Below are 24,917 nucleotides of genomic sequence, written 5' to 3'. Positions count from 1 at the left end.
AAAAATCTTTCCTACTCCGTTAGAATTTTTCCTTTTTGAGATACCCCGAAAAATGAATCCCTATCTTTATAACTGAGTACTATCCAGCAAAACTTTTCCTGTTTGTGTAGGGTCAGGTCTAGCTGTTCTTCCTGCTTTCATCTTCATAATGACCATTTACCCTTCCTTCTGCAGGATGCTAGATTCTGGGGGTGGCAGTGTCCAAATGTGGTGGTTCCAATGGCGTGGATGATGAGGATGGACCACTTTGGCAATGCTAGCAAGCCCATCCTATTTTGTCTATTTGGCATCCTCCTTCAGGCTCTATGTATGAATGCTCCTGGGATGATCCCACTTAGCTGTGTCTTCTGCCAGGCTTTCTGTGGGCTCAGTTCATCTTCTTCTGCATTTTGCTCTTTTGCTCTTAACCTTCTGACATCTTTCTCCATGAGGGTGTTGCCCTTGGCTGACATGTCTCTCTTCTTGGCAAGGAGATCAAGTGATGACTGACCGACGAGGTTTCTGGGCTCTTTGACCACCTTGCTGTGATGGTTATTTAACATCAGTTAAATTTCTCTAATAAATGATGAGAATCAAAGGATTGCCTCTTCTTTTCCCTCTTCTTTTTCTTCCTTTTTCAGAGTCAGCCACTTTTTAAGTGAGTAAGGATGAAGTGGTTGTAATTCCATGCAGCATCCTCATCTCATCTGTATCTCTTCTTTCTTCTGACTTGGCATGAGTAAGCAAGCATTGCATGAAAGAAGTTTTCTCATTGCCTTGGGCATAAGATAGAACCAATTCTGCCAACACCTTTATTTATGTATATGAAGAGAAAATGTGATGCATTCTGCCATTGGAGCTATGATTTCTGTATAGGGCTTATAATTAAATATAAAGCAAGGGCGACAATATGGATGTATTTCTATTTCCCCTTTTGTCCTTGAGAAAATCAAATATTGATTTAGTATTTTATTTTTGCAGGGCAATGAGGGTTAAGTGACTTGCCAAAGGTTACACAGCTAGTAAGTGTCAAGTGTCTGAGGCCAGATTTGAACTCTTGTCCTCATGAATCCAGGGCCAGAGCTTTATCTACTGTGCCACCTAGCTGCCCCCCCCATTTAGTATTTTATATTTGATTCCATTCTCTAACTGCCTGAGCTATGTTTCTTTATCTCTGAATTAAATTCAGAACTTCATGAGTCCAGAAGTTCAGTTTTCCTCTCTGAGTCAAATGTAAAAGTCATTTCCCTACAAATCACATTAATTGAAAGAAAATTTTTATCTCTGTACCACTAGCTGCCTTTGTACAATTAGAAGTCTGTTATCCTCAAAGGTACAGATGGATGCCAGGGAGTCTGATCTGTTATCTCTGAAGCAGGGACTGAGCTTCAAGAAAGTCTACTCTGTTATCCCTGTGGCACTAGCTAGCCATGCAGATGGACACCCTGAGTGAGCTTTCCCTAGCAACAAGATGGAAGGAGGGGCTGTTGCTAGCTCTGCATTCCACACTTTCATCCAATCATATTGTTTTTCATCATCTCTGACATTTCAGGCTTTGTATCCAATCATATGCTTTTCCCTCTGTGATGCTTCCTGTTCTTTGTTCTGTTGTACTTCCCCAAAATGTATGAAGGCTAGGAAGACCTATTTCATGGTCTTTTTGGCTTCCTGGGAAGCCAAGAGACCCATTTTATTGATAATGGCTAGCCTTACCAATAAATTGAATGTGCTTGCAATTTTGTGCCTTGGGTTACCTTAATTTTAGTTGCAACATGTCTCACCCCCTGCCTTGTATCAACTCATTGGTCATTGGAGAAACATCACATGTTGAATGCGAATAGTTAAAAGAATGATTGTAGACTACCTAATAGCTGTTAGAGCCCCTTCTATCTCCTCACCCCAGTGTCATTCTGCACCCTCTCTTTGGAAGTGGGTCTCAAAAGGCAAAGGGTCATTCTGTACTTTTATCTGGTTCATGAGTCACAATGTTCAAAGGATTCATCACCATGGGTGATTAGCCTTTGCAGACTTAGCAAAGTTGATCTTTGGAGAGAAAATATTGTTTATTATTGGATTCATACTTGAAGGTAGCAGTCAGGTGGTACCACAGTGCACAAAGCGCTGGACCTGGAGTAAGGAAGATCTGCTCCAGACTCTTATTAGCTATATGACACTGGGCTAGTCACAATCTTTACTTTAGCTTCCTCATATGGAAAAAAATAATCGCTAACATTTATATAGTGCTTGCTATGTGCCAGACACTGCTCTCAGCATTTTACAATTATTATTCCATTTGATCTTCACAATGCTGGGAAGTAGGTGCTATTCGTATTTCCATTTAAAGATAAGGAAACTGAGACAAACAGAGCTTAAGGGCCTTGTCCAGGGTCTGAGAATAATAATAGCACCTTCCTCACAGGGTTGCTATGAGGATCAAATGAGATAATATTTACTAAACGCTTTGCAAATCTTAAAGCATTACATAAGGAGCAGCAGTAGTCATTATTGTTGTTCTTACTACTTGGCAGGACCTGCCTGAGCTTGCGCTCTGCTCAGAAAACCCAGGGTCACTGTTCTAACACAACTTGACTTCAAAGTAGGACCTCTTGGAGTTGTACAAAGTAAGGAATCAAACATCTGAATGGAGACTATGAAGAAAGAACTGACAGGAACTTGTGGCCAATTGGAACTTGCAGACCGATGAAAACTTGGCAGTCAGTCTGTCAGTAAGCATTTATTAAGTATCTGCTAGGCACTAGGCACTGAGCTAAGAACCCTGGCAAAAGACAGTCCTGCTCTCAAGGAGTTCATAGTCTAATGGGAAGACAACATGCAAACAACTATATATTAACAAGATATAGACAGGGTAAATTGGAGTTAATGAATATAGGGAAAGCAGTTTGCCTCAGTTCCTCGTCTGTAAAATGAGCTGGAGAAGGAAATGGCAAACCACTCCAGTTTCTTTGCCAAGAAAACCAAAAATCATGAAGTCAGACATGACTAAAAAATGACTGAACTGATTGGCACTGAGGGGGAATCAAGGAAAGATTCTTGTAGAAATTGGAATTCTAGTTGGGACTTAAAGGAAGTCAGGGAATTCAGGAGGCATAGAGCAGGAGAGAGAGCATTCCATGTATAGGAAACAGGCAGTGAAAATGCCCAGAGGCACAGCAAGGAGACCTGTGTCACTGGATCATAAGGTGTAAGAGGACTGGAGAGGTGGGAGGGGGCCGGTAAGATAACTTAAAGTTTTCAAGCATGAATAACCACAAAAATAATGGTTCCTCAGACAGAAATAAGGGAGTAAGTTAGGGAAACCAACATTTGGGGGAAAAGATAATGAGTTCAGTTTGGAATGTGCTGAGCTTGAGACAAAGGTAGAAGAGATTTCCATTAGGCAGTTAATCCACTGTATAATACCTTTGAACTCCAATGTGTGTGTGTGTGTGTGTGTGTGTATAATACCTTTGTAATGGGAGTACAGTCAGTGAGTTCTGGGAATATGAGTTTGTGATGAGGATGCTGATGACCATGGCATGAAGGACCCCAACCGTCCACTTCAGAGTGTGTGCATGAGGCTGTATGACCATTTCTTTCTTTCTTTTTTTTGGTGAGGCAATTGAGGTTAAGTGACTTGCCCAGGGTCACACAACTAGTAAGTGTTAAGTGTCTGAGGCCAGATTTGAATTCCAGGGCCGGTGCTTTATCCACTGCACCACCTAGCTGCCCCTGTATGACCATTTCTAGTCTACTTTCTGCATGCCTTTTAATTTACTACCGTGACAAAAGGAGCAATGGTCTCCTCTCACTAGGACATAGCCAGCACCATTCAAATTACACTGATGGCAGATTCGAACTCAGGTCTTCCTGAATCCAGGCTGGTGCTTTATCTACTGCGCCACCTAGCTGCCCTTTTTCTTTTACTCTTTTTTTTTTTTTTTGGCGGGGTAATGGGGGTTAAGTAAGTGACTTGCCCAGGGTCACACAGCTAGTAAGTCAAGTGCCTGAGGCCAGATTTGAACTCAGGTACTCCTGAATCCAAGGCCGGTGCTTTATCCACTGCACCACCTAGCCGCCCCCCCTCTTTTACTCTTAAATGGAATATTGGCAATGCTTGAAAACTGGTAGGAGCAAAAGTCTAGTCACAAGGGTCCATGCTGAATTTGTGAGCTATCTCAAGGAGTGACTGGGCCTTACTTAGCTCAGTAGTAGAATGAGCCAAGATTCCACGTCATCCATTGGCTAGGCTTCCACATTCAGAAATGAATTTGGTGGGGAGATGAAAAATTTTGTAGTAAATGCTTCTGGCCTGAGCTCATTCTCCTTAGGAATTGAAATGGTATAGGTAAGAATATGTCTCCAGGTTTGAGGGAGGGATTGGTGGGTACTGTTATTTTTGTCTGTGAATCCAGCGTTCCTTCCACCACCCGCCCCTCATTCTGATGAAGGGAGCCCGCAGAAGGGGACTGTCAAGGTCACAGGCACATGTAGCAGGTAATTCAACCTTCGTTCCCGGAGAACAAGAGGGTAGACTGCGGCGGAGCGTGACAGGTGAGGACATGCGCAGTCGCACCAGCACGCCGAGCCTGCTCAGGGAGTGAATAAAGCTTCCTCTGGGCAAGCCCCCAACCAAAGCCACAGGCCCCCAAAGCCCGCCGGGACCCGGGAAGGGACAGAGAAAGGGTAGAGAGTAGAGAGGAAATGCGGGAGAGCAGGGACATACGAGAGAAGTGGAAGGAGCAAAAGCCGCGAAAGCCGCTTCCCACTTTGTGATTGGATGGTCAGAAGTGGGAGAGGGCAGGACTTCCGTGACAACAGGCTCTTTAAGCCTGCAGTCATGTGATTGGACCAAGATGGCTTCTCCCAGGATGTTTCCCTTGCTACTGAGTGTGGGCGCTTCTGCAATGGTCCCTCTCCAGCCTCAGCCTTTCCGCGGACCGAGCCGCCGCAGGAACCGCTACCACTGTCCGCTGCACGGGATGAGGTGAGTGGGGCTGGGCCGAGCCGGGGATGTATAGCCGCGGCCGGGTATGCCAGCCGCTGAGTACTAACAGGTGCTGTCGGTCCCTCCCTTTGGGGAGGGATGTAGGGACCCGGGCAAATATCGCCCCCGGCCAAGAGTCAGAAGCCGACGGCACTAGAACTGGCTGTGCCCCGGCGAACCACTGCCCATCTAGGGTCCTCATTTAATGAATGATAGCCCCTCTCAATTCGCTAGCTCTAAGATCTCCTAGGCACTTTGCTCTCAGCAACCTTGTGAAATTCCCACATTTACAAAAGAATGCCTCTGGAGGCAGCTGCACGAATCTTGTCTACCCACTGGGACCTGGGTTCAGATCTAACCTCTCATCTAACCCCGTGTGCTCCAGGCAATGGTCTTGGACTTAGAAGTTGTAGTTGGTGGAAGGTGTTTAGGTCCTCACTTTGATCCATAGACTGTTGCAGAGCCAGGATCTGAAACCTCAGAATTGGGAGGATCATGGTTCAAAGATTGAGAGCTGCTGGGCTTTTAGAGATTGTCGACAATTTACAGATGAGAAAGTGAGAAAGGTTAAGAGACTGGTCCGTGGTCCCATAGAATTCAAACTGTCTTCCTGATTCTGAGTCCAGTGCTCTCCACTGTGTCACCTAGCAGTTTGCCAGAGGCCACTTAATCCAGCATGTACTTTCGGGGTTTTTTTGTTGTTGTTGTTGTTGGGCAATGAGGGTTAAGTGACTTGCCCAGGGTCACACAGCTATTAAGTGTCAAGTGTCTGAGGCCGGATTTGAACTCAGGTACTCCTGAATCCAGGGCCGGTGCTTTACCACTGCGCCATGTAGCTGCCCCCCCAGTATGTATTTTCTAGAGTGAATCTGAAGGGGCAGCTAGATGGCACAGTGGATAAAGCACCGCCCCTGGATTTAGGGAGTACCTGAGTTCAAATCCGGCCTCAGGCACTTGACACTTAATAGCTGTGTGACCCTGGGCAAGTCACTTAAGCCTCATTGCCCTGAAAAAAAAAAAGAGTGAATCTGAGGGACAGCTAGGTGGCGCAGTAGATAGAGCACTGGCCCTGGAGTCAGGAGTACCCTGAGTTCAAATCCGACCTCAGACACTAAACACTTACTAGCTGTGTGACCCTGGGCAAGTCACTTAACCCCAATTGCTCATTTAAAAAAAAAAGAGTGAACCAGTACTGTAAAAACCTGATTCTAAGATCCAAGCATTTCTTTCATGATACCTGTTACCTTGGAGTCCTTTTTATTCCTGATACGCTAGGATCACAGAGTCATAGATGATGAGCTAGAAGAGTCATCTAGTCCAACCCCCTCAGTTTACAAATGAAGAAACTCAGTCACAGAAAGGTTAAGAGAATTAACTAGCCAGTAACTAACAGAATGTTAGCTCTTGAGGACTGGGATTGTATCTTTTCTTTATTTCCAGTTCATTCACTTATGTGCTTGGCACATAGTTGGTGCTTAATAAGTATCTCTTAATTGGTTAATTAATGTGCTGAACTGAGATTCGAAAAACAGGTTTGGTGACTTCAAATCCACAATTCTGTCTCCATGCTTCTACTTTGTGGGTTGATAGTCATTTTCTTGGGATGAAAAAGGGGAAGTGAGAGCAGACAATTTACATTTAAGACTATCAGAATTATGGATGTGAAAGAGCTTTGCAGTCTCTAAATTGCTATACAAACACAAATTGATTCTTCTCCGGGGCAAGGAGTTACGATTTTATTGCTATATATTCTTCTAGACCTTTGGATGGGGAAAATATCCATTTCCTGGGGCCAGCTCTCCAGGGATGAGCCTGTCTGGGGTTAGCTAGGACATAGTTTCTACTTAAAGGCTTTGCAGTTTACCAGGGCTGCCAGAGAAGTCAGGGCCACTTCTATACTATAAGGAGAATGTCAGTGGAAGAAGCGCTGATTATCATTATTAGCACCCCAAAGGCCCCAGAAAGGAAGAGAATGTGTAGCTTAAGTGGCACTTCTTCCATGAAGCCTTCCCTGATCTCAGTTCTAAATGAACTCTCTCTTCCCATCTCTTTTCCTTTTCTGGCCTTTGCACTCAGCACATTCTTACAGGTATCGTTAAATGCTGAATGTCCCTACTAAGTTCATAGAAGGCAGAGCTAGAAGCAGCCTTAAAGCAGAGGGCACCTAGGTGGTGCAGTAGATAAAGCATTGGCCCTGGATTCAGGAGGACCTGAGTTCAAATCCAGATTCAGACACTTGACACTTATTAGCCGTGTGACTCAGGGCAAGTCATTTAACCCTCATTGCCCTGCACAAAAAAAAAAAAAAAAAAGCAGATCGTTGTACTTGGAAAGGACCTAAGAAATAATTTAACCCAAAGGACTAATACTAGTAATTAGCTAACATTCATGTATCATGTTATGGTTTGTAAAGTGCTTTGCAGATATTATCTCATTTCATCTTCATACTACAATATATATTAGCTTATTAATTTGTTAACTTCTTCATTCTACACATGAGGAATCAGGCTCAGAGAGCTTCAGTGATTCACCCAAGCTAATAGAGGTGATAGTAAGCTGAGTCAGGACATGAACCAAGGTTCTCTATCTCCAAATGTTATTCTTACTCCACTGCATCTCACTGAGGACAAGGACTAATGACATTTTTCATCCCTAGTGCCTTAAGTGGAGTAGTAAAGATAAAATAATGTTTACATAGAGCTTTGAAGTATACAAAAACTTTCTCCCAGTAATCTTGTGAAATAGGTAGTATAACACCACTATAGTGGCTAGAGTGCTGGACATGGAGTCAGGAAGACATGGTTTCAAATCCTGCCATAGATACTTGTTAGCTGTGTGACCTTGGGTAAGTCACTTAACTGCTCTGTGCCTTAATTTGCGTATCCATAAAACAAGGGATAAGACTTGATGGCTTCAAGGACCCTTTCTGTGATCTTATGATAGTACATGTGAAGCAAGCCAGCATTAGACCCATTTTACAGATGAAGCAACAGGCCCAGAAGAGAGAAGTGACTTGCCCAAAATTATAGCTAGAAATGGCAGGTCGGGACTTGAACCAGATTTCCCAATCCCAAGGCCAGGGTTCTTTCTATTGCACCAAGTTTGAAACAAGATTGTGTAATATGTGAATCATAGCTACATCATTTATGCCCCATTAAATTGTTGGGGCTCCTGAAACTCATTGATCATTACTATGTATAGCACTTAAAACTTCCCATCCTTTCTTTCTTCTCCTGTCTAGGGGACAGCTGCTGTAACCCATTGAGCATGGGGGCCATTAAAAAAATGGTTGAGCGAAAAATACCAGGAATTTATGTTTTGTCGCTGGAGATTGGGAAGACTCTGATTGAGGTAATCCACCCACAAAGCAAAGTCACTGAGGGACTTTACCTAGGCTGAGGAGTTCATGATAAGCGTTTGGTTTGAAAGTGATTCATATGGTTTCGGTTTTTCTTTTAGCACTCTTCCTGAGAAGATAATTTTATTGGGGCTTTCAATGGGACTTTTACTCTTAGTGACCCAAAGTCTGGGTGTCTGCCAGGCTACTGGAAATATTTATGTTCTTTTAATGTAGAAACTGGAATCCATGTAGAAGAAGGGAATTCTGGCGTTCGCCCAAAGTCATATAGCTAGTTAATAGCAAAGCAGCCATTTTAAAACGGTTCTGTTGGCCTGGGAGCAGAGGAAGCAGAGAAGTTAAGGAGAAGGCTTAGAGAAGGTTTTATGACTGTGGGAACTTGGTTTTCATAAACTCTCCCCTCTTCTTTCTCTTCCCCTTCTCCTCCTCCCCCTCCCCCTTACCCCCCCCTTACCTCTTCCTCCTCTCCTTCCTCTTCTGCTCCCTTCTGTTTCTTCCTCCTTTCTCTCTCCCTGCTCTTTCTTCCCCTTTCCCTCTCCTCTCCCCTCCCCTCTGCTATCCTTTCTTTTCTCCCTTTCCCCTTTCTTCCTCTTCTTTTTCTCCCCTTCTCTTCTGTCCCTTCACTTCTTTCCCCCTTCTCCTCCCCTTCCTTCTTTCCTCTCCTCTCCTTCCCTCTTTCCCCTCTCCTCTGTCCTTTATCCTTTGCCCTCTCCTCCTCCTCCTCTTCTCTTTCTCTTCTCCCCTTCCCTCCTGCTTCCCTCTTTTTTTCTGTCCCCTTCTTTTTTCTTTTCTCCCCTCTTCCTTCTCTCCATTCTCTCCTCTCTTCCTCTTCTCTCTCCCTTCTTCCTTCTTCAGGATATGGAGAACAGCTTCTTCTTAAACGTGAATCAGCAGGTGGCCCTAGTGTGTGAAATGCTCGCCAGAACCCCAAGCTGCAACAAGGCTACAATGCCATGGGATTTTCTCAAGGTGGCCAGTTCCTGTAAGTCCTTTTCTCTCACCTATTGGTTAAGAACTTTGGTACCTTCACAAAATAGGTGTGTTCATTGTTACCAGGAATGCAAGGTCCTTTACATATGTGTTCTAATTTGAACCTCACAGCAACCCAGTGGGCCAGGTACTACAGGTGTCATTAGGCCTATTTTATAGATGAGGACACTGAGGCTTCATGAGATTAAGTGACTTGCCCTGGTTCTCATAGCTAGTAAGTGTCTGAGGCAGGATTCAAACTCAGGACTTCCTGATTTTCAGTCTAGAACGATATTTGCTATACTATACTACCTCTCAAGTATCTGTTTTCAGCCATTTGGTCAATAAGGGGTTTTTTTTAAAGTATTTTTATTTTATTTTTTTCCAATTACATGTAAAGATAGTTTTCAACATTCGTTTTTTGTTTTTTGGTTTTGTTTTTGTTTTTGTTTTTTGTTTTTTAGTGAGGCAATTGGGGTTAAGTGACTTGCCCAGGGTCACACAGCTAGTAAATGTTAAGTGTCTGAAGCCGGATTTGGACTCAGGTACTCCTGACTCCAGGGCCGGTGCTCTATCCACTGCGCCACCTAGTGCCCCATACATTCATTTTTGTAAGATTTTGAGTTCCAAATTTTTCTCCTTCCCTCCCCCATCCTGAAGCCAGAAAGCAGTCTGATATAGGTTATACATTACAATCATGTTAAACATATTTCTTCATTAGTCATGTTGTGATAGAAGCATCAGAACAAAAGGGAAAAACCACAGAAAGAAAAAACAAACAAAAAAAGAACCAAAAAAGTGAAAATAGTATACTTCAATTTGCATTCAGAATCCACAGTTCTTTTTCTGGATTTGGAGAGCATTTTTCATCATGTTTCCTTTGGAATTGTTTTGCATTATTGTATTGCTGAGAAGAGCTAAGTCTATCACAGTTGATCATCACACAATGTTGCTGTTACTATGTGCAGTGTTCTCTTGGTTCTGCTCACTGCATTCAGCATCAGTCCACTTAAGTCTTTCCAGGTTTTTCTGAAATCTGCCTGCTCATCATTTCTTACAGAACACTAGTATTTCATTACATCAATATACCACAGCTTGTTTGGCCATTCCCCATTTGATAGTCATTCCCTCAATTTCCAATTCTTTGCCACCGCCAAAAGAGCGGCTATAAATATTTTTGTGCATGTGAAGCCTTTTCCCTTTTTTATGATCTCTTTGGAATATAGACCTAGTAGTGGTATTGTTGGGTCAAAGGGTATGCACAGTTTTATAGCCTTTTGGGCATAGTTCCAAATTGCTCTCCAGAATAGTTGGATCAGTTCACAACTCCATCAACAATTCATTAAGTATTCCAATTTTCCCACATCTTCTCCAACATTTATCATTTTCCTTTTTTGTCATATTAACCAATCTGATAGGTATGAGGTGGTACTTCAGAGTAGTTTTAATTTGCATTTCTCTAATCAATAGTGATTGAGAACATTTTTTCATATGGCTATGAATAGCTTTAATTTCTTCATCTAAAAACTGCCTATTCATGTCCTTTGACCATTTCTCAATTGGACAATGACTTGTATTCTTATAAATTTGATTCAATTCTCTAAATATTTGAGAAATGAAGCCTTTATCAGAAACACTGGCTGTAAAAAGTGTTTCCCAGCTTTCTAATTTCCTTCTAATCTTGGTTGCATTGGTTTTGTTTGTGCAGAACCTTTTAAATTTAATCTAATCAAAATGATCCATTTTGCATTTATTTCATAATGTTCTCTATCTCATCTTTGGTCATAAATTCTTCCCCTCTCCCTAGATCTGAGAGGTAAATCATTCCTTCCTCTTCTAATTTGAATAAGGTTTTTTATTAAGCACCTACTATATGCCAAGCACTGTGCTAAGTGCTAGGAATACAAAGAGGCAAAAGACAGTCCCTGTCCTCAAGGAGCCCAGACTCTAATGGGGGAGACAACTTGCAAATAAGATCTCTACATGGTAAATTGGAGATGATCAGCAAAGGAAGGCACTAGCCTCAAAGGGGATCAGGAAAGGCTTCCTGTAGAAGGTGGGATTTTAGCTGGGCCCTGAAGCCAGCAGACCAAGTTGAAGAGGGAGAGCATTTCTGGTGTCAGGGATAGTCAGTGACAATGGCTGGAGTAAGGAGATGGAGGGTCTTGTTTGAGGAACAGCAAAGAAGGGTTTCTGGATTCTGGGCAAGTTATTGAACTTTGTAGAGCCTCAGTTTCTTCACCTATAAAATGGGCATAATACCTGTAGTACCGAGCTTATTGGATTGAACAGTGCATGTTGGGGAGGTGTAAGAAGACTGGAAAGGTAGCAAGGGGTCGTGTTATGAAGGCCTTTGAATCCCAGAGCACTTAGTATTTGCTCCTGGAGGTGATAAGGAGCCACTCAAATTGGGGCGGGGGTTATGGAGTGGGGTGTGTGTGTGTGTGTGTGTGTGTGAGAGAGAGAGAGAGAGAGAGAGAGAGAGAGATGGTTAGATCTGCACTTTGGGAAGATTGTTTTAGCAGCTGAATAGAGATTGGGCTGAAATGGGGAGAGACCCAAGGCAGGTGGAACCACCAGCAGGCTTTTTTTTTTTTTTTTTTTGGTGAGGCAATTGGGGTTAAGTGACTTGCCCAGGGTCACACAGCTAGTAAGTGTCATGTATCTGAACTCATTTCCTCCTGAATCCAGGACTGGTGCTCTACCACTGCGCCACCTAGCTGCCCCTACCAGCTGGTTTTTGCCTGTGTCCAGGCATCAGCTGATGAGGGCCTGCACCAGGGTGGCGGCAGCATCAGAAGAGAGAAGGAAGCATATTTGAGAGATGTTACAAAGGTAAAGCCAACAGGTCTTGGCAATGGATTGGTTATGAAGAGTTGAGGATGACTTATGGGTTGTGAGCCAGGAAGACAGATTTATATTGATATCTATTCATTCCTCTGTGGCCAGATCTAAGAAACAAGCTCGGCCAAAAGTAGACCAGCCATGCTGCCTGCATGACCCAGGCTGCCCTTGGGGCTTCGAGCTGGCGACTCCTGTCTTAGGGGAGGTCAGTGGACAATAGACCTTGGCCGTAGGCTTTGGAGGGAAGGAAGCATCTGAGAGGAATAGGGGCAACGAGAGAGTCAGACCAGGCCCCTAGCCCAGATCTCCTGGATTGCAGTGGAAAATCGCCTTCCTTTGTGCCCGGGTTCAACTCCTGACTCTCTTGCTTCACATCTGCATGACTTTTGGCAAGTTGTTAAACCTCTCTGGCCCTGAGTTTCCTCATCTATAAAACGAAGAGGTTGGACTCGGGGATCCCTGCTGTCCCTTGTGGCTCTGGGAGAAGCTTCTTTCTTCCTGGGGTCTTTTCTAAGAAGTCTTGGTAGAGATAACTTTGAGGAACCTGATTTCTCTTCCTTGGAGGGCTGAAAGCTCAGCCTTGAGCTCCAGTTGGCCCCTCCTCCGACTCTGGGGCTTTAGGGAATTTTAAGATTGCCACCTGTGTGCCCTGAGAATTCTCATTGCCTTTTTGACTCAGTGCTCCACTCCTGGCTTTAACCAGGGATTGATCAGAGGAGTGGGACAAACATGCATTTGTTTTGTTTTGTTTTGTTTTTAGTGTGGCAACTGGGGTTAAGTGACTTGCCCAGGGTCACACAGCTAGTAAGTGTTAAGTGTCTGAGGCCGGATTTGAACCCAGGTCCTCCTGACTCCAGGACCGATGCTTTATCCACTGCACCACCTAGCTGCCCGCAGACATGCATTTGAACCTCAGCTCTGCCTCTTGTCACCTCTGCGACCTTGCGTCACTTAGCCTGACTGAGCCTCAGTTTCTTCAGCTGTGAAATGGAGAGAGAGGCAGCTGCATGGTACAGTGGGTAGAAATGTTACACTCAGACTCAGGAAGACCTGGATTCAAATCTGGCCTCCAGCCCTGACTAGCTGGGGGACCTTGGCCTAAGCTTTCTGTTAGTGCTTTACCTGCACCCACACGGACCCTGTTTGTCTCTGCTCATCTATGGAATGACCTCTAAGGTCCTTTCTGACTCCAAAGCCAGGAGCAGGCCATCTCTGTCCCTGCCACTTCCTGGGGCCACTGCAAGGCCCAGGCGAGATAAGGGATGTGAGGTCAGCCAAAAGGAGCCATGTCCACATCAGCTGTGGCCGCCTGTTACTCATGCTGATTCCTAGGGTCAGGAGTTGCAAACCCTGTAGCACCAAGGGAAAAATCTGCCTGATTTAACAAATGTTTCTTAAATACTTACGGTGAGGGGGGGTATTAAGGTGGGGGAGAGAGGGAGGGAGCGAGGGAGGGAAAGGAAGAGGGGAGACAGCCAGAGAGGAGATGCCCACAGCCCCCGTTGCTGAGGAGCTTGTGTGCTTCTGTAACATTCTGATGGCTGCATTTCAGTTTCGCTGGCTTCCCTTGTAGTCCCATGCATTATATTTTATTCATTTAAAAACATGATTCTGAGAAGGGGTTGGCAGGCTGCCCAGGGACTCCAGGACCCAAAAAAGGTGAAGAGGCTGTGATGTTCAGGGCCAGAGAACACCAGACATGGATAACGGTGCTATGAGAAAGAGGGAGACAAGCTGGGCCAGGTGAAGGTAGAGGACAAGGAAAAAGGTGAGGTCAGAAATTCACCTTTGGCCTTGGGGGGGTTAGGGAAGCTGGTCTTGGAGGAGAGGGGGCTCTCTAGGAGCAGGAGGCCTGGGGGTGGGGGTGGTAGATTCTCCTCCAGGCCACAGGAAATGGCCCAGCCAGAAGAGGAAGGGCAGGAATGGGGGATGGAGAGAAGGCCGGAATCTTCTATGTAGACTTCTGGATGGGGCTTAGTTACATGAGATAAACCTGCACTGGTAAATTGGATTGTTTTTTTAATCTACTCAATGGTAAAAATAGTAGGGAAGCATTCTCCTTGGGGGATTAAGCAGGGATTAGGCTTGTTCTCTTTGGTCTAGAGAGCAGTACCATGAGGGAAGAGAGTCAGATTTAGACTTGCTGGGAGGGGAGAGGTTTGTTTATTTAACCTGGAGTTTAAAAAAGAATCCTGGAGAAGCATCAAATAAAAAGAGTATTTTCATATCTGTTGGGGAAGTGGAAAGGATGGTACAGGAAGCTGTAAATCTCTGCTGTGTGGGGCTTGCTTTTCTTTTAAAGTCTGTAGTAAATTCAGTTCACCCTTTTGAGTGCTGAAGGAAAGGCTCCCCAATGCCCACAGTGACCCCAAAGCAGAATGAGCCCCTCCTGGATTGAGTTAGGCCCCTTTTGCTGGTTGTCCTGAAGTGGAAGCTGGATGGCTCCTGGTCAGAGGTGTAGCAGGGATTCCTCAGTCAGCTGGTCCATCGACAAACCTTTAGTAAGCACCTGCTGTGTGCTGGCCAGTGTGCAAAGTGCTAGAGATACAAAGAAAGGCCCTTAAGGAGCTTACATTCTAAAAGGAGAGAAAATGTGCAGACAAGTAGGCGCGTACAAGATTGGCTGGTTGGTGGTTGTCCTTCGTTCTTTTTTTTTTTTTAGTGAGGCAATTGGGGTTAAGTGACTTGCCCAGGGTCACACAGCTAGTAAGTGTTAAGTGTCTGAGGCCGGACTTGAACTCAGGTACTCCTGACTCCAGGGCCGGTGCTGTATCCACTGCGCCACCTAGCTGCCTCTGTCCTTTGTTCTTGAAAGGACCAAAATGACATCACTCTATTAAGGTCGAGATACAGTGTGTCCGACTGTGGCTGAATTTCTACCAGAGGTTGAACACATCCATGACTCCCTTTGGGTTGGAGTCTCTAAATTTGCACATTTCACATTTCTTTTGAGCTCCTTCAGTTCCGCTTTGCTCATAGAACACAGCGCCTTCTCTGATGAGGGCACGCCGTGCCGGGCAGTCCTGTGCCAGTGTCTCCCATGTCATGCAATCAATTCCAAAGTTCTTCAGAGAGACCTTGAGAGTGTCCTTGTATTGCTCCTTCTGACCTCTGTGTGAGCGCTTGCCTTGTGTGAGTTCTCTGTAAAATTGTCTTTTAGCAAGTGTACATTTGGCACTGGCACAACGTGGCCCGCCTGCCTGAGCTGTGCTCTCTGCAGTTCAGCTCAAGAGAGGACCTCGGTGTACTGCCAGAATCTTCCTAAGACAATTCAAATGGAAGCCATTCAGTTTCCTGGCATGGCTCTGGTGGACTGCCCAGGTTTCACAGGCAAACAACAATTCGGTCAACCCAGCGGCTCTGTAGACCTTCAGTCTGGTGGGCACTCTAATATCTCTTCTCTCCCACACTTCCCTTCAGGGCCTCCCACATATGCAAGATACATATGGTATAAATGGGCACCAATTTCAGCATGACTTCCTAAGCCAGGGGAGGGGATGGGAATTGGGCTGGGGTCTTTTGCAGAAGGTGGGCTCCAAGATCCTGTGACATGGGATGAGGAGGGATTGTTGACAAGGGAAGGCCTTTTCACAATTCTTCCATTGGACACACTAATATTTGTTTCTTTCCACAGGAGGGCAGTGGCACAGAGATGCCCATCACCTCCCATGCTCAATCTGATTTCTGTGGGTGGCCAGCATCAAGGTAATTCTTATTCCCTTGCTCATCTCCTTCGGGGCTCTGGGCCTCGGGAAGGTTTCCTGTCCTCAGGCCAGAGTGAAAACCTAGAAACCCCAATAGGGTCAGAAGCCCACTTGCTTTACAAAACTCTGTTTCCAAAGCCTGTGATAGAACTATGGGGACCCGAGGCGACTCAGTTCTTGATTCTCACAGGACTGAATGATTGATGAGTTACTAGATTGCTGACTAAGACCTTCTTATGGGTACCTTTGACCCAATGGAGGGCTGGGGAGGAGAGAAAAGGAAGCTTTGGCAGCTTGTGGTTGACTTAGAGAACCTTGCTTTTTTCAGAGTTCCTATAAATCACCCTTGTTGTCTCTTGACATCGGAGAGCAGGGTGGGACTGTTGGATTTGGTCTGGGGTAAAGATTTGCACTTGGTCTGTGCTACCTTAAATGTATTGGGTGGCAGGGGGACTTAGGATGAGATCTCTGTGTAAGTTGTAGAACCTTATTTGGGGAAAAGTGTGGTCATAAGACCTGGCCCCTGGAGGTGGGTTCTCATGAATATTGACATGATGACTAGAAGGCTTGCCCTTGGGGTGAGAAAGACCTGGGTTTAAGTCTTGCCTTTGACAAATTCTGGTTGTGTGACCCTGGGTAAGTCACTTAACCTCAGGGTGCCCTAGGGCAGTGATGTCAAATTCAGTCAACAGCTGGAGCCACTCATCCCTATTTGTGGAGACAGCAAGGTGGCTCAGACACTTATTAGCTGTGGGACCCTGGGTAAATCACTCTGTTTGCCTTAATCAATTGGAGAAGGAAATGGTAAATGAGTATCTTTCCCCAGAAAACCTCATGAGCAGCATTGGCCCGCCATGGTTATGGGGTCAGGACAAGTTGTATAGGAGTGAACAACAATAGCCCCTCCACAGTGATCCCGGGAGGCCCTCATATTGATTAATAAAACCACACATTAACATTGGCTACATTCTGTTGTATTTTTATTTATTTTGTTTAGTATTTTTAGTATTAAAATTACATTTTAATCTGGTACAGCTTTGACACCTCTGCTCTAGACAACTCCCTAAGCTCATACATTTGCTTCCCCAGAGAACTCTGGTCATTTTTGCAGCTGATCCACCGAGTGAGTGTGTGTCTTTTCCTTTTGCAGGTGTTTATGGGCTTCCTCGATGTCCAGGGGAGAGCTCTCATATTTGTGACTGGATCAGGAAAACATTGAATTTGGGCGCCTACACCAAGAGCGTTCAGGAACGGTAGGTACTGTCAGAACCAAGCCAATGAGGCAGCCTTGTGCATGTTGGAGCTCCCTGGGCAGACACTGCTTTGATTCCAGGGAATTGGTATTTCTAGCCACATGCTTGAGAATGAGCATCAGGGGGCAGCTAGGTGGCGTGGTGGATAGAGCACCAGCCCTGGATTCAGGAGGACCTGAGTTCAAATCTGGCCTCAGACACTTAACACTTACTAGCTGTGTGACCCTGGGCAAGTCACTTAACCCCACTTGCCTCAGCAAAAAAAAAAGAGAGAATGAGCATCAGCCTCCAATGTTGAGTCAAGACAGATACACTCACTCCTTAATTAGGCAAAGCCTAGACCCTTAGCTGGGCAGCTGGGTGATGCAGTGTATCAAGTGTCAGGCCTGGAGTGAGGAAGACTCATCTTCCTGAGTTCAAATCTGGGCTCAGACACTTACTAGCTGTGTGACCCTGGGCAGGTCACTTCACCCTGTTTGCCTCAGTTTCCTCATCTGTAAAATGAGCTGGAGAAGGAAATGGTAAACCACTCCAGGATCTTGGCTAAGAAAACCCCAACTAGAGTCACAAGAATCGACCTTTCCTGGAAAAACCCATGCAACTCCATTTTGCTCATAGACCCCTAGGGGCATAGAGGTTCCAGCCATAGGGCTGGAAGGTACCCTATGGGTCATCTGGTCCAACCCCCTCCATCCCGTTCTTGAAGATGGAGAAACAGGCTCAGGAACATCCATGACAGATGTGGAATTTGAATAAGGCTTTCCTGAACCCGAAGCCACTGTTCTTTCCACTTTCTGCCTCACACTTTAGACAGTGAGAAGCTTCAGTGGCCACACAACCTAAATATAAAAGGTCTCCTCATGTAAACATTTGAAAAGGACACTGGAGGGTGGTACTATGGTGAAAAGGGGGAGGTTGTTATTTATTTATTTATTCATTCATTCATTTATTTATTTTTAGTGAGGCAGTTGGAGTTAAGTGACTTGCCCAGGGTCACAGCTAGTAAGTGTTACGTGTCTGAGGACAGATTTGAACTCAGGTACTCCTGACTCCAGGGCTGGTGCTCTATCCACTGCGCCACCTAGCTGCCCCAGGAGGAGGTTGTTAAACCGGAGATAGATTACAGAAGACTTCAGCTAGTTTGTCCCTGCCAGGCCAGGATCACCTAGAAACTTGTTCTATGTTTTCTTTGGTGTTTGCTTCTCCATCTGAGCTGTTGTGACAGAGGCTGACAGGAATGGAATAAAGGCCAGGACTCCATTATTCCACTAACCCAAAACCTTTGGCTGCCATCACTCCACCACCTCCAGGTCCCTCAAACTCTCCTGCCCTTCAGCTTACAATTCTACATTGGTCTGTTTACGAGAGACAAAGTCAGCCCAAATCTAGACATTCTTGGAACCTGTCCCATATAGGCTAGTCTGGTAACCTTTTCAAAGGCATTCAGGTCAGCTCAGCATAGCTCATGACTCCCAGTGATCGCTGCTTCTCTAAGTGCCCACAAACCATCCATCATGGTAGAAATTTTGCTAAGCAAACATCAGTGTTGAGCTGTAATTTCATTTTTAAATTTTTAAAATTTTTTTTGTGGGGCAGTGGACTTGCCCAGGGTCACACAGCTAGTGTCAAGTGTCTGAAGCTGTATTTGAACTCTGGTAGCCCTGAATCCAGGGCCGGTGCTTTATCCACTGCACCACCTAGCTGCCCCCCAAATTTTCTATTTTTAAATTTTTTTTGTGGGAGATGTAATTTCAGAAATGATCTTTCCCCTCCTTTTGAAAATCCCACTGCCCACCTCTAGTCCCTGGCCTAGTGGCTGCCAGTCCCCAGAAATTATGACAGAGGTCTTGCAAGTTCCTTATGTAGCCAGCAGGGTCATTCTTTTGGCTCTGGGACTAGAAGCCCTGTAAAGAGCAGCTCAGTTCTTGCTGCCCCTTCATTATTTGGGAATGCTGTGAATTCTGGGTGTTTGTGTTTGTTCAGGCCTTTCTGGTAGTAAGATGATTCTAATGGAAGAATAATACAGTGGCCAAGCAGAGATGAAGGTGTTCTCCTTTTTGATTTGAGTGTAGTAGGTAGCAGGCTAGAATTGGAATGAGGAAGAGCTGGGTTCAAATCTCACATCTGACCCTGTGTCTCTGGCCAACTCTGAGCCTTAATTTCCTTATCTGTAAAATGAAGGGATTTAGATTGGACAGCTTCAAAGGGCCCTTCTAGTTCTATTTAAAGTTTTGAGTTCCAGATTCTATCCCTCTCATTGCTTGCAACCAGGAGGGAATCAGTATAGGTTATACATGTGCAATTATGTAAAACATTACCATATTCGTCATTTTACATAAAGACACAAGTAAAAAAAAGAGAAAGTGCAAAATAGCATGCAAAATAGGGAGGTTGGTGGGTGATTCTGAAGCTCTCTTATTATTATGGACCATAAGGTTCCTTTGAGCATGTAGCGTCTCATGTATCCTTCTGGCCTGTTGTTTCCAGCACAGTAGATGCTCAGTCCTTCCTGAACACATCTCCTCGTGGGTTTATTGTGTCTGGCCCCCTCTTCCTCCCAGCCCTCAGTCTGAAATGTTATCATGAGCTTCCGGGCTGGGGTTGTGTGCCTCCCAGTCCCCCAAGGCCCCCAGCCCCTAGCCTGTCTGACCAGCTGCTTTGCTGTCTCTTTTCCTGTCTCCTCTAGCCTGGTACAAGCTGAATACTGGCATGACCCGATAAAGGAGGAACTCTACCGCAACAATAGCGTCTTCTTGGCTGACATCAACCAGGAAAGGGTAAGCATCAGGCCCCTACCAGACATGTCATCAATGTGCTTGTTTGCCCCAAATCTCTGACCTGAGTGAAACATGGCCCTGTTGTGAGGGAGCAAGGCTGGGAAAGAGATAGTTGATGTGGGTCAGCAGAGAGTGTGTCCTGATGACCCTGGCCAAGCTCGCTCACCTCTCGGGGCATAGAGCTGGGTGGTCTCTAAAATCCACCTGTGCTCTAAACTCATAGTTAGCACTTGGGTTTTGTTTGTCCATCAGTTTCCTTCCTTTTTTTCTGGGGATGAAGACATAGCAGGGTTTTGCCAGCTAGGGCAACACCTGCTTCTTCAGTGAAATCTTCCAGGAGGAAGCAAGATTTTAAATGGGTGAGCAGTTTTGATGCCCTGGCTTGGCAAGGACAGACCTAGAAGCTGGGGCCTAAGGGGCTGTGTCTTCCAACAAGAATAGGAAGGAAAAGGGGGAGGGGTTCTTTTGTTGTCTTCATGCTGGACAGTGACTTAGGCTGGGAAAAGAGCTTCATCCCCTTCCACAGCAGGAGGCCATGGCCTTGGATCTTTTTTCACCCAAGGCACTGCCAGTCACATGACCCTGTTCCCTCTCCCAGGGCATTAATGAGACCTACAGGAAGAATCTGATGGGACTGAAGAACTTCGTGATGGTAAAGTTCCTCAATGACTCAGTTGTTGACCCTGTGGATTCAGAGGTGAGATGCTGGGTGTTCCAGAAATCGTCAGGGTGCCCAAGGGTACTGGCCAGCAGCAAAGAGCAGCCTGGCCTTGGGAGTATTCTAGTGTATGCCCTAGGCGCTGCCTCTAGGCACTTTGTTTCCTGTGGTCTAGGGCAGCAAGTCCAACCTTGGGAGTCAGGAAGCTCACATTTCAGTTCTGATACTTGTGGGCTGTGTGGCCATGACAAGTCATTTCCCCCTTGGGGCCTCCTTTCTCTTGTCTGTGATGCCAGGCCTTTAGGAAGGGCCCCCCCACTTCCAAAACCCCATTATTGGATTATTGGATGCCTTGGGATCTTGAAGGCCAGGCCAGTACAAAGTCCTCACAGGCTCTTTGAGACACACTGGATATCTGTTGTCCACAGGACCAGCCCAGCTAAGGGTGGAAAAGCTAGCCAAGAAGACATGAGTTCAGATCATGCCTCCCCTCTTACTAGCCTTGTGACCCTAAGCAGGTCAGCTTTTTTCACCAGTTTCCTCATCTGTTAAATGGGGATAATAATAGCATTTACCTCTCCCAGGATTGTTGTGAGGATTAAAGCAGGTATATAAAGTGCTTTGCAAATCTTAAAGGGCTATCTAAATGTTAGTCATTATTATTAATTGCTATTATAGCAGTCCGTAAAGATGTCTGCCGAGGGATCAAGAGGGTCAGGATGTGCAATGGAACCACCCTCATGGAAACCAGAAATAGTCAGAATCCTGCCTCAGCTGATTACTAGCATTGTGACTCAGGGCAAGTCACTTCACTTCTCCCTCAGCCTGTTTTCTCTTTCATACAATGGGAATAATAACCCATAGGGTTATCGTGAGACTCGAATGAGACAGTCGCTGCAGAGGGTTTTATAAGCATCCTGTGGATTCTGGCTGTTAGGGACAAGACAGCATTAGATTGTTTGCAGGAATGCGATGCATTGGAGGAAGGAGGGCTGTGTTTGGTCAGAAGACCCGGATTCAGATCAGGGACTTTCCTCTTTGCTTACCAGAGTCCTTGGGTGAGGGTTGGAGCAGCTAGCTCTCTTGATACCCTCCTCCACCCTCCGGCAGGCTGGCAGCAGGGGCCAGTGGCTGCTGACCTGACTCTGTCTTCTCCTTCCCACAGTGGTTTGGATTCTACCGAAGTGGCCAAGCCAAGGAGACCATCCCCTTACAGGACACTTCCCTGTACACACAGGTAATGAAAGCCCAAGGCGTGGAGGGAACTACAAAGCCCAGTGAGTCTTTGGGCAAGGAGAGGCCTGCCTCACACCCTCTGGGTGCTACCTTCTCGGGAGGTTCCCAACACAGTCCTGACATGGCTTTGTTCTTCTCAGGAATAATCCTGTGCTGAGTGTTGGGTCAGAGATGCTGACCAAGGGCCAGGAGTCTGCTCCATCCCACCTTCTTCAGGGTTCTGGAGGCCATGTTGCTGTCAGGCAGTCAGTAAACACTGAGTACTTGATGCCAGGGACTGCACCAAAACACAGCCCTTGTCCTCAATCTCCAATGGGGAGAGCAGAGGGCAGGTGGAGTGCCAGGGCAGTAAAGGATGGCTGTCCTGGGCCACTGCCCCGGTCACAGGCTGAGAGAATAGAGTGTGGGGCTGGAGTTGGGAGAGCTGTTTGTGAACACTGGTTCCCTCCCCTGCTAACCACATACATAACAGGCAAGTCCCGTCTTCAGGCACTGGCTTCCTCCTGTGTAAAAGGGAGGTTCTGCAAAGCCCACCCCATAGCATTCTGGGGAAAGAGTACTGACAGAGTAGTCAGCTTTAATGCACTGTTCTAAATGTCAGGCACTGTAGGAAGAAAACCGGCTTCCCCTCTTGGTGTGTCCGTTGCTTTTTACAAAGATTTTATAACCGGTACAGTGTATTGCTGTGCACTGGCTCCCTCTGGCAGGGGTTCAGAGCCAGTACAAGGCCACCTGGGAGCTAGAGCACTAGAATCATCTTCTCTTCAACCCTCAAGTGCATAATTAATGGCTGGGGAAGAAAGGGAGTCTCCTTCCAATACATGTCCAGCTTTTGAGCAAGAGTGTGGATTTTGGTGAGGGAAGCAGGGGGGAGCCCAAGGGCTGTTGGGAGAGACTGGCTCCTCTAGCACAGGCTTTCACTGTGGAATTCAGGGAATCTGTGCCAGTACAAGTTGGCCAGAGTACATGCAAGCCCAGTGACCCAAACCTCTGACTCATTTCAGAGGCGGGCCAGGCTGGGCCTCTCTTTCTCTGGCCTTTACATAGCCCATGTGCGATAAAAACCCAAGGGAAGCGGGGCAATGTTGCTGTTAGGTCAGCATCTGGACCCCTTTGGGCACCATTTCTTCCCATGATTATGGCAGATTTTTAACAACTGATTAAGACCTCACAAAAGGTCTTAGTTTTATGTTACCTGGTGCACAACCTGCTTTCTCTGTGCTTTTCTCAGGCTTTACTTACTGCCTGTCTCCTAACTTGGTAATTAAAGCTTAGCATTAGATGGGTGCCCTGGGCTTGGGCCCTAGGGGCAGGGCAATGAGGGTTAAGTGACTTGCCCAAGGTAACCCAGCTAGTGTCAAGTGTCTGAGACCTCATTTGAACTCAGGTCCTCCTGAATCCAGGGCTGGTGCTTTATCCACTGTGACACCTAGCTGCCCCTAGAATAATGCTTTTAAAACGAATAAAATAAAGGATTACAAAGGAAACCCATTATATTGAAATAAAGATTCCCCCCCCCCCATCCAAGTTCATGGTCCTCCCTGAAATTTCTCTAGCCCCCTGGGGAGGGGACAGAATCAACAGAACCCGTGTCCTACATGGTGGGTGAGGGTGTTAGAGGGAAGGCTTTTAGAGAATCCTTAGAGAGCCCAGAGAGGTTGAACACATGTGGCCACTGTACATATTGGGCCATTAGTAGGGTGGGTCATCAGGGAGAAAGGCCTAAGCTTTAGGCATGACCACAGGTCATAAGAGTAAGACTTGAATGAATAGGGGCGGGAAGAAAAAAGGCCTAGTTTTCACCATAAAGCCATGCCCAAAATACCAGGCCCCACAGTGGGCTGATTTAAGCCCCACTTTTACTTGTTTTATGTTTACCTGCCTAGGGCACAAAAGCAGCTCCACCCTTCTGCCCAGACATTCAATGCTGGGCTTTCCTGAAGCTGAAAGGTTCATTCAGAAGCCTTTTGCTAGGGAGCTTCAGTGTCTTCATCAATTTGATTTTCAGTCATAAAAATAATGCTGCTTTTTCTCCCCCTAGGATCGCTTGGGGCTTAAGGAAATGGACAAAGCTGGCAAATTAGTGTTCCTGGCCGTAGAGGGGGACCACCTTCAACTCTCTGAACAGTGGTTTTACACAAACCTCCTTCCATTCTTGGTGTGAAATCCTTGCTTCATTGTGGTTATGAAATGCAATAAGAACTATAGGCATCCCAGCATTTCCATGGCAGCTCGAGGGGAGGGGATGGGAGGGGGGTGTCCAATCAAGACTGTACTCTGCCCTTAGATACAACTAACAATTCACTCCTTTCCTCATCTAACACTGTCTGAGAAGATAGAAGATCCTCATCTTATCTGCTCACTACTCAGGCTTAATCCCACTGCCATATGGTAAGGAGTCCAAGTTTCATTAGCTAATGAGTATGAGGATTGTTTTACGTGTCCTTGACTGTGGTCAAAAGCCTAGAAGGCTTTGTAGAAAAACCAGGAACAAAACAGTAATTGCTAGAACACTGCCTCCCAAATGTGGCTTGCAGTCCACTTAGAATAACTCCTTTCTCTGGTAAATGCTAAGCCAAGAATAGGTGAAAATTTAGGCAGTTCAGATCATTTAATCAGTCACCTAAGTTTTCAGTTTTGCCAGTGGCAGTGAGCAGGCTAGACTGGTATATTCTGGACTTTGGGAGCTCTCAGAGATGGGCAGCAATGCTTACATGGTGGTCCCTGGTGAGGGGTGTGTGCGTGTGGCATCACCATGGGAGGATGCCAAAGAAAACAAGTCTTCTGGCTCCTGGAGCCTGGGCAGAGAGCAGAGTGGGGGAGGAGACAATAGGGACCCTGTTTCCAAATTTGTCCAGCTTTCCCAGCATGCTCTGAGTGGCTGCTAAAGCCTCTTTTCTCACTGCACTTTTAATGGCAGGAGCAATAAAAGTATTATCTTTTTGGCTGCTTTGTGCAAAGGCTCTCAAACAGGCAGCACAAGTTTCACCCTGGAGGTGAACAAGCCCTGGAAAGCCTGCTTTTTCTCACACCCATCCCCACATTCCTCTTCTTTAGGGGAGAAAGTACTAAAGAGGAAAGAAATATTTATGTTTTCAGTTTTGTCAGCTTTTCTGAAAAATAAAAACCACTGTTTTCTTACTTGGTGTCAGTCT

The 24,917-nt window shown here is 45.9% G+C and overlaps 1 protein-coding gene across 1 annotated transcript; it reads left to right on the top strand.

Annotated features, from left to right (window-relative positions):
• The first annotated feature begins 4,558 nt into the window (after positions 1–4,558).
• On the top strand, positions 4,559–24,903 carry PPT1 (palmitoyl-protein thioesterase 1). Its single transcript, XM_043991241.1, is given in 12 exon segments — positions 4,559–4,871; positions 4,873–4,887; positions 4,889–4,958; positions 8,199–8,314; positions 9,177–9,240; positions 9,243–9,303; positions 15,769–15,839; positions 16,989–17,091; positions 19,778–19,868; positions 20,467–20,565; positions 21,692–21,763; positions 23,804–24,903. Coding segments are annotated over 12 exon segments (924 nt in total). The 5' UTR covers positions 4,559–4,832; the 3' UTR covers positions 23,927–24,903.
• Positions 24,904–24,917: the final 14 nt, after the last annotated feature.

Source organism: Dromiciops gliroides, chromosome 3, assembly GCF_019393635.1.
Source record: "Dromiciops gliroides isolate mDroGli1 chromosome 3, mDroGli1.pri, whole genome shotgun sequence".
NCBI classification, from domain to species: Eukaryota; Metazoa; Chordata; class Mammalia; order Microbiotheria; family Microbiotheriidae; genus Dromiciops; species Dromiciops gliroides.
The sequence above is the reverse complement of the archived record's forward strand: the minus strand, read 5'-3'. Positions and strand labels throughout refer to the sequence as shown.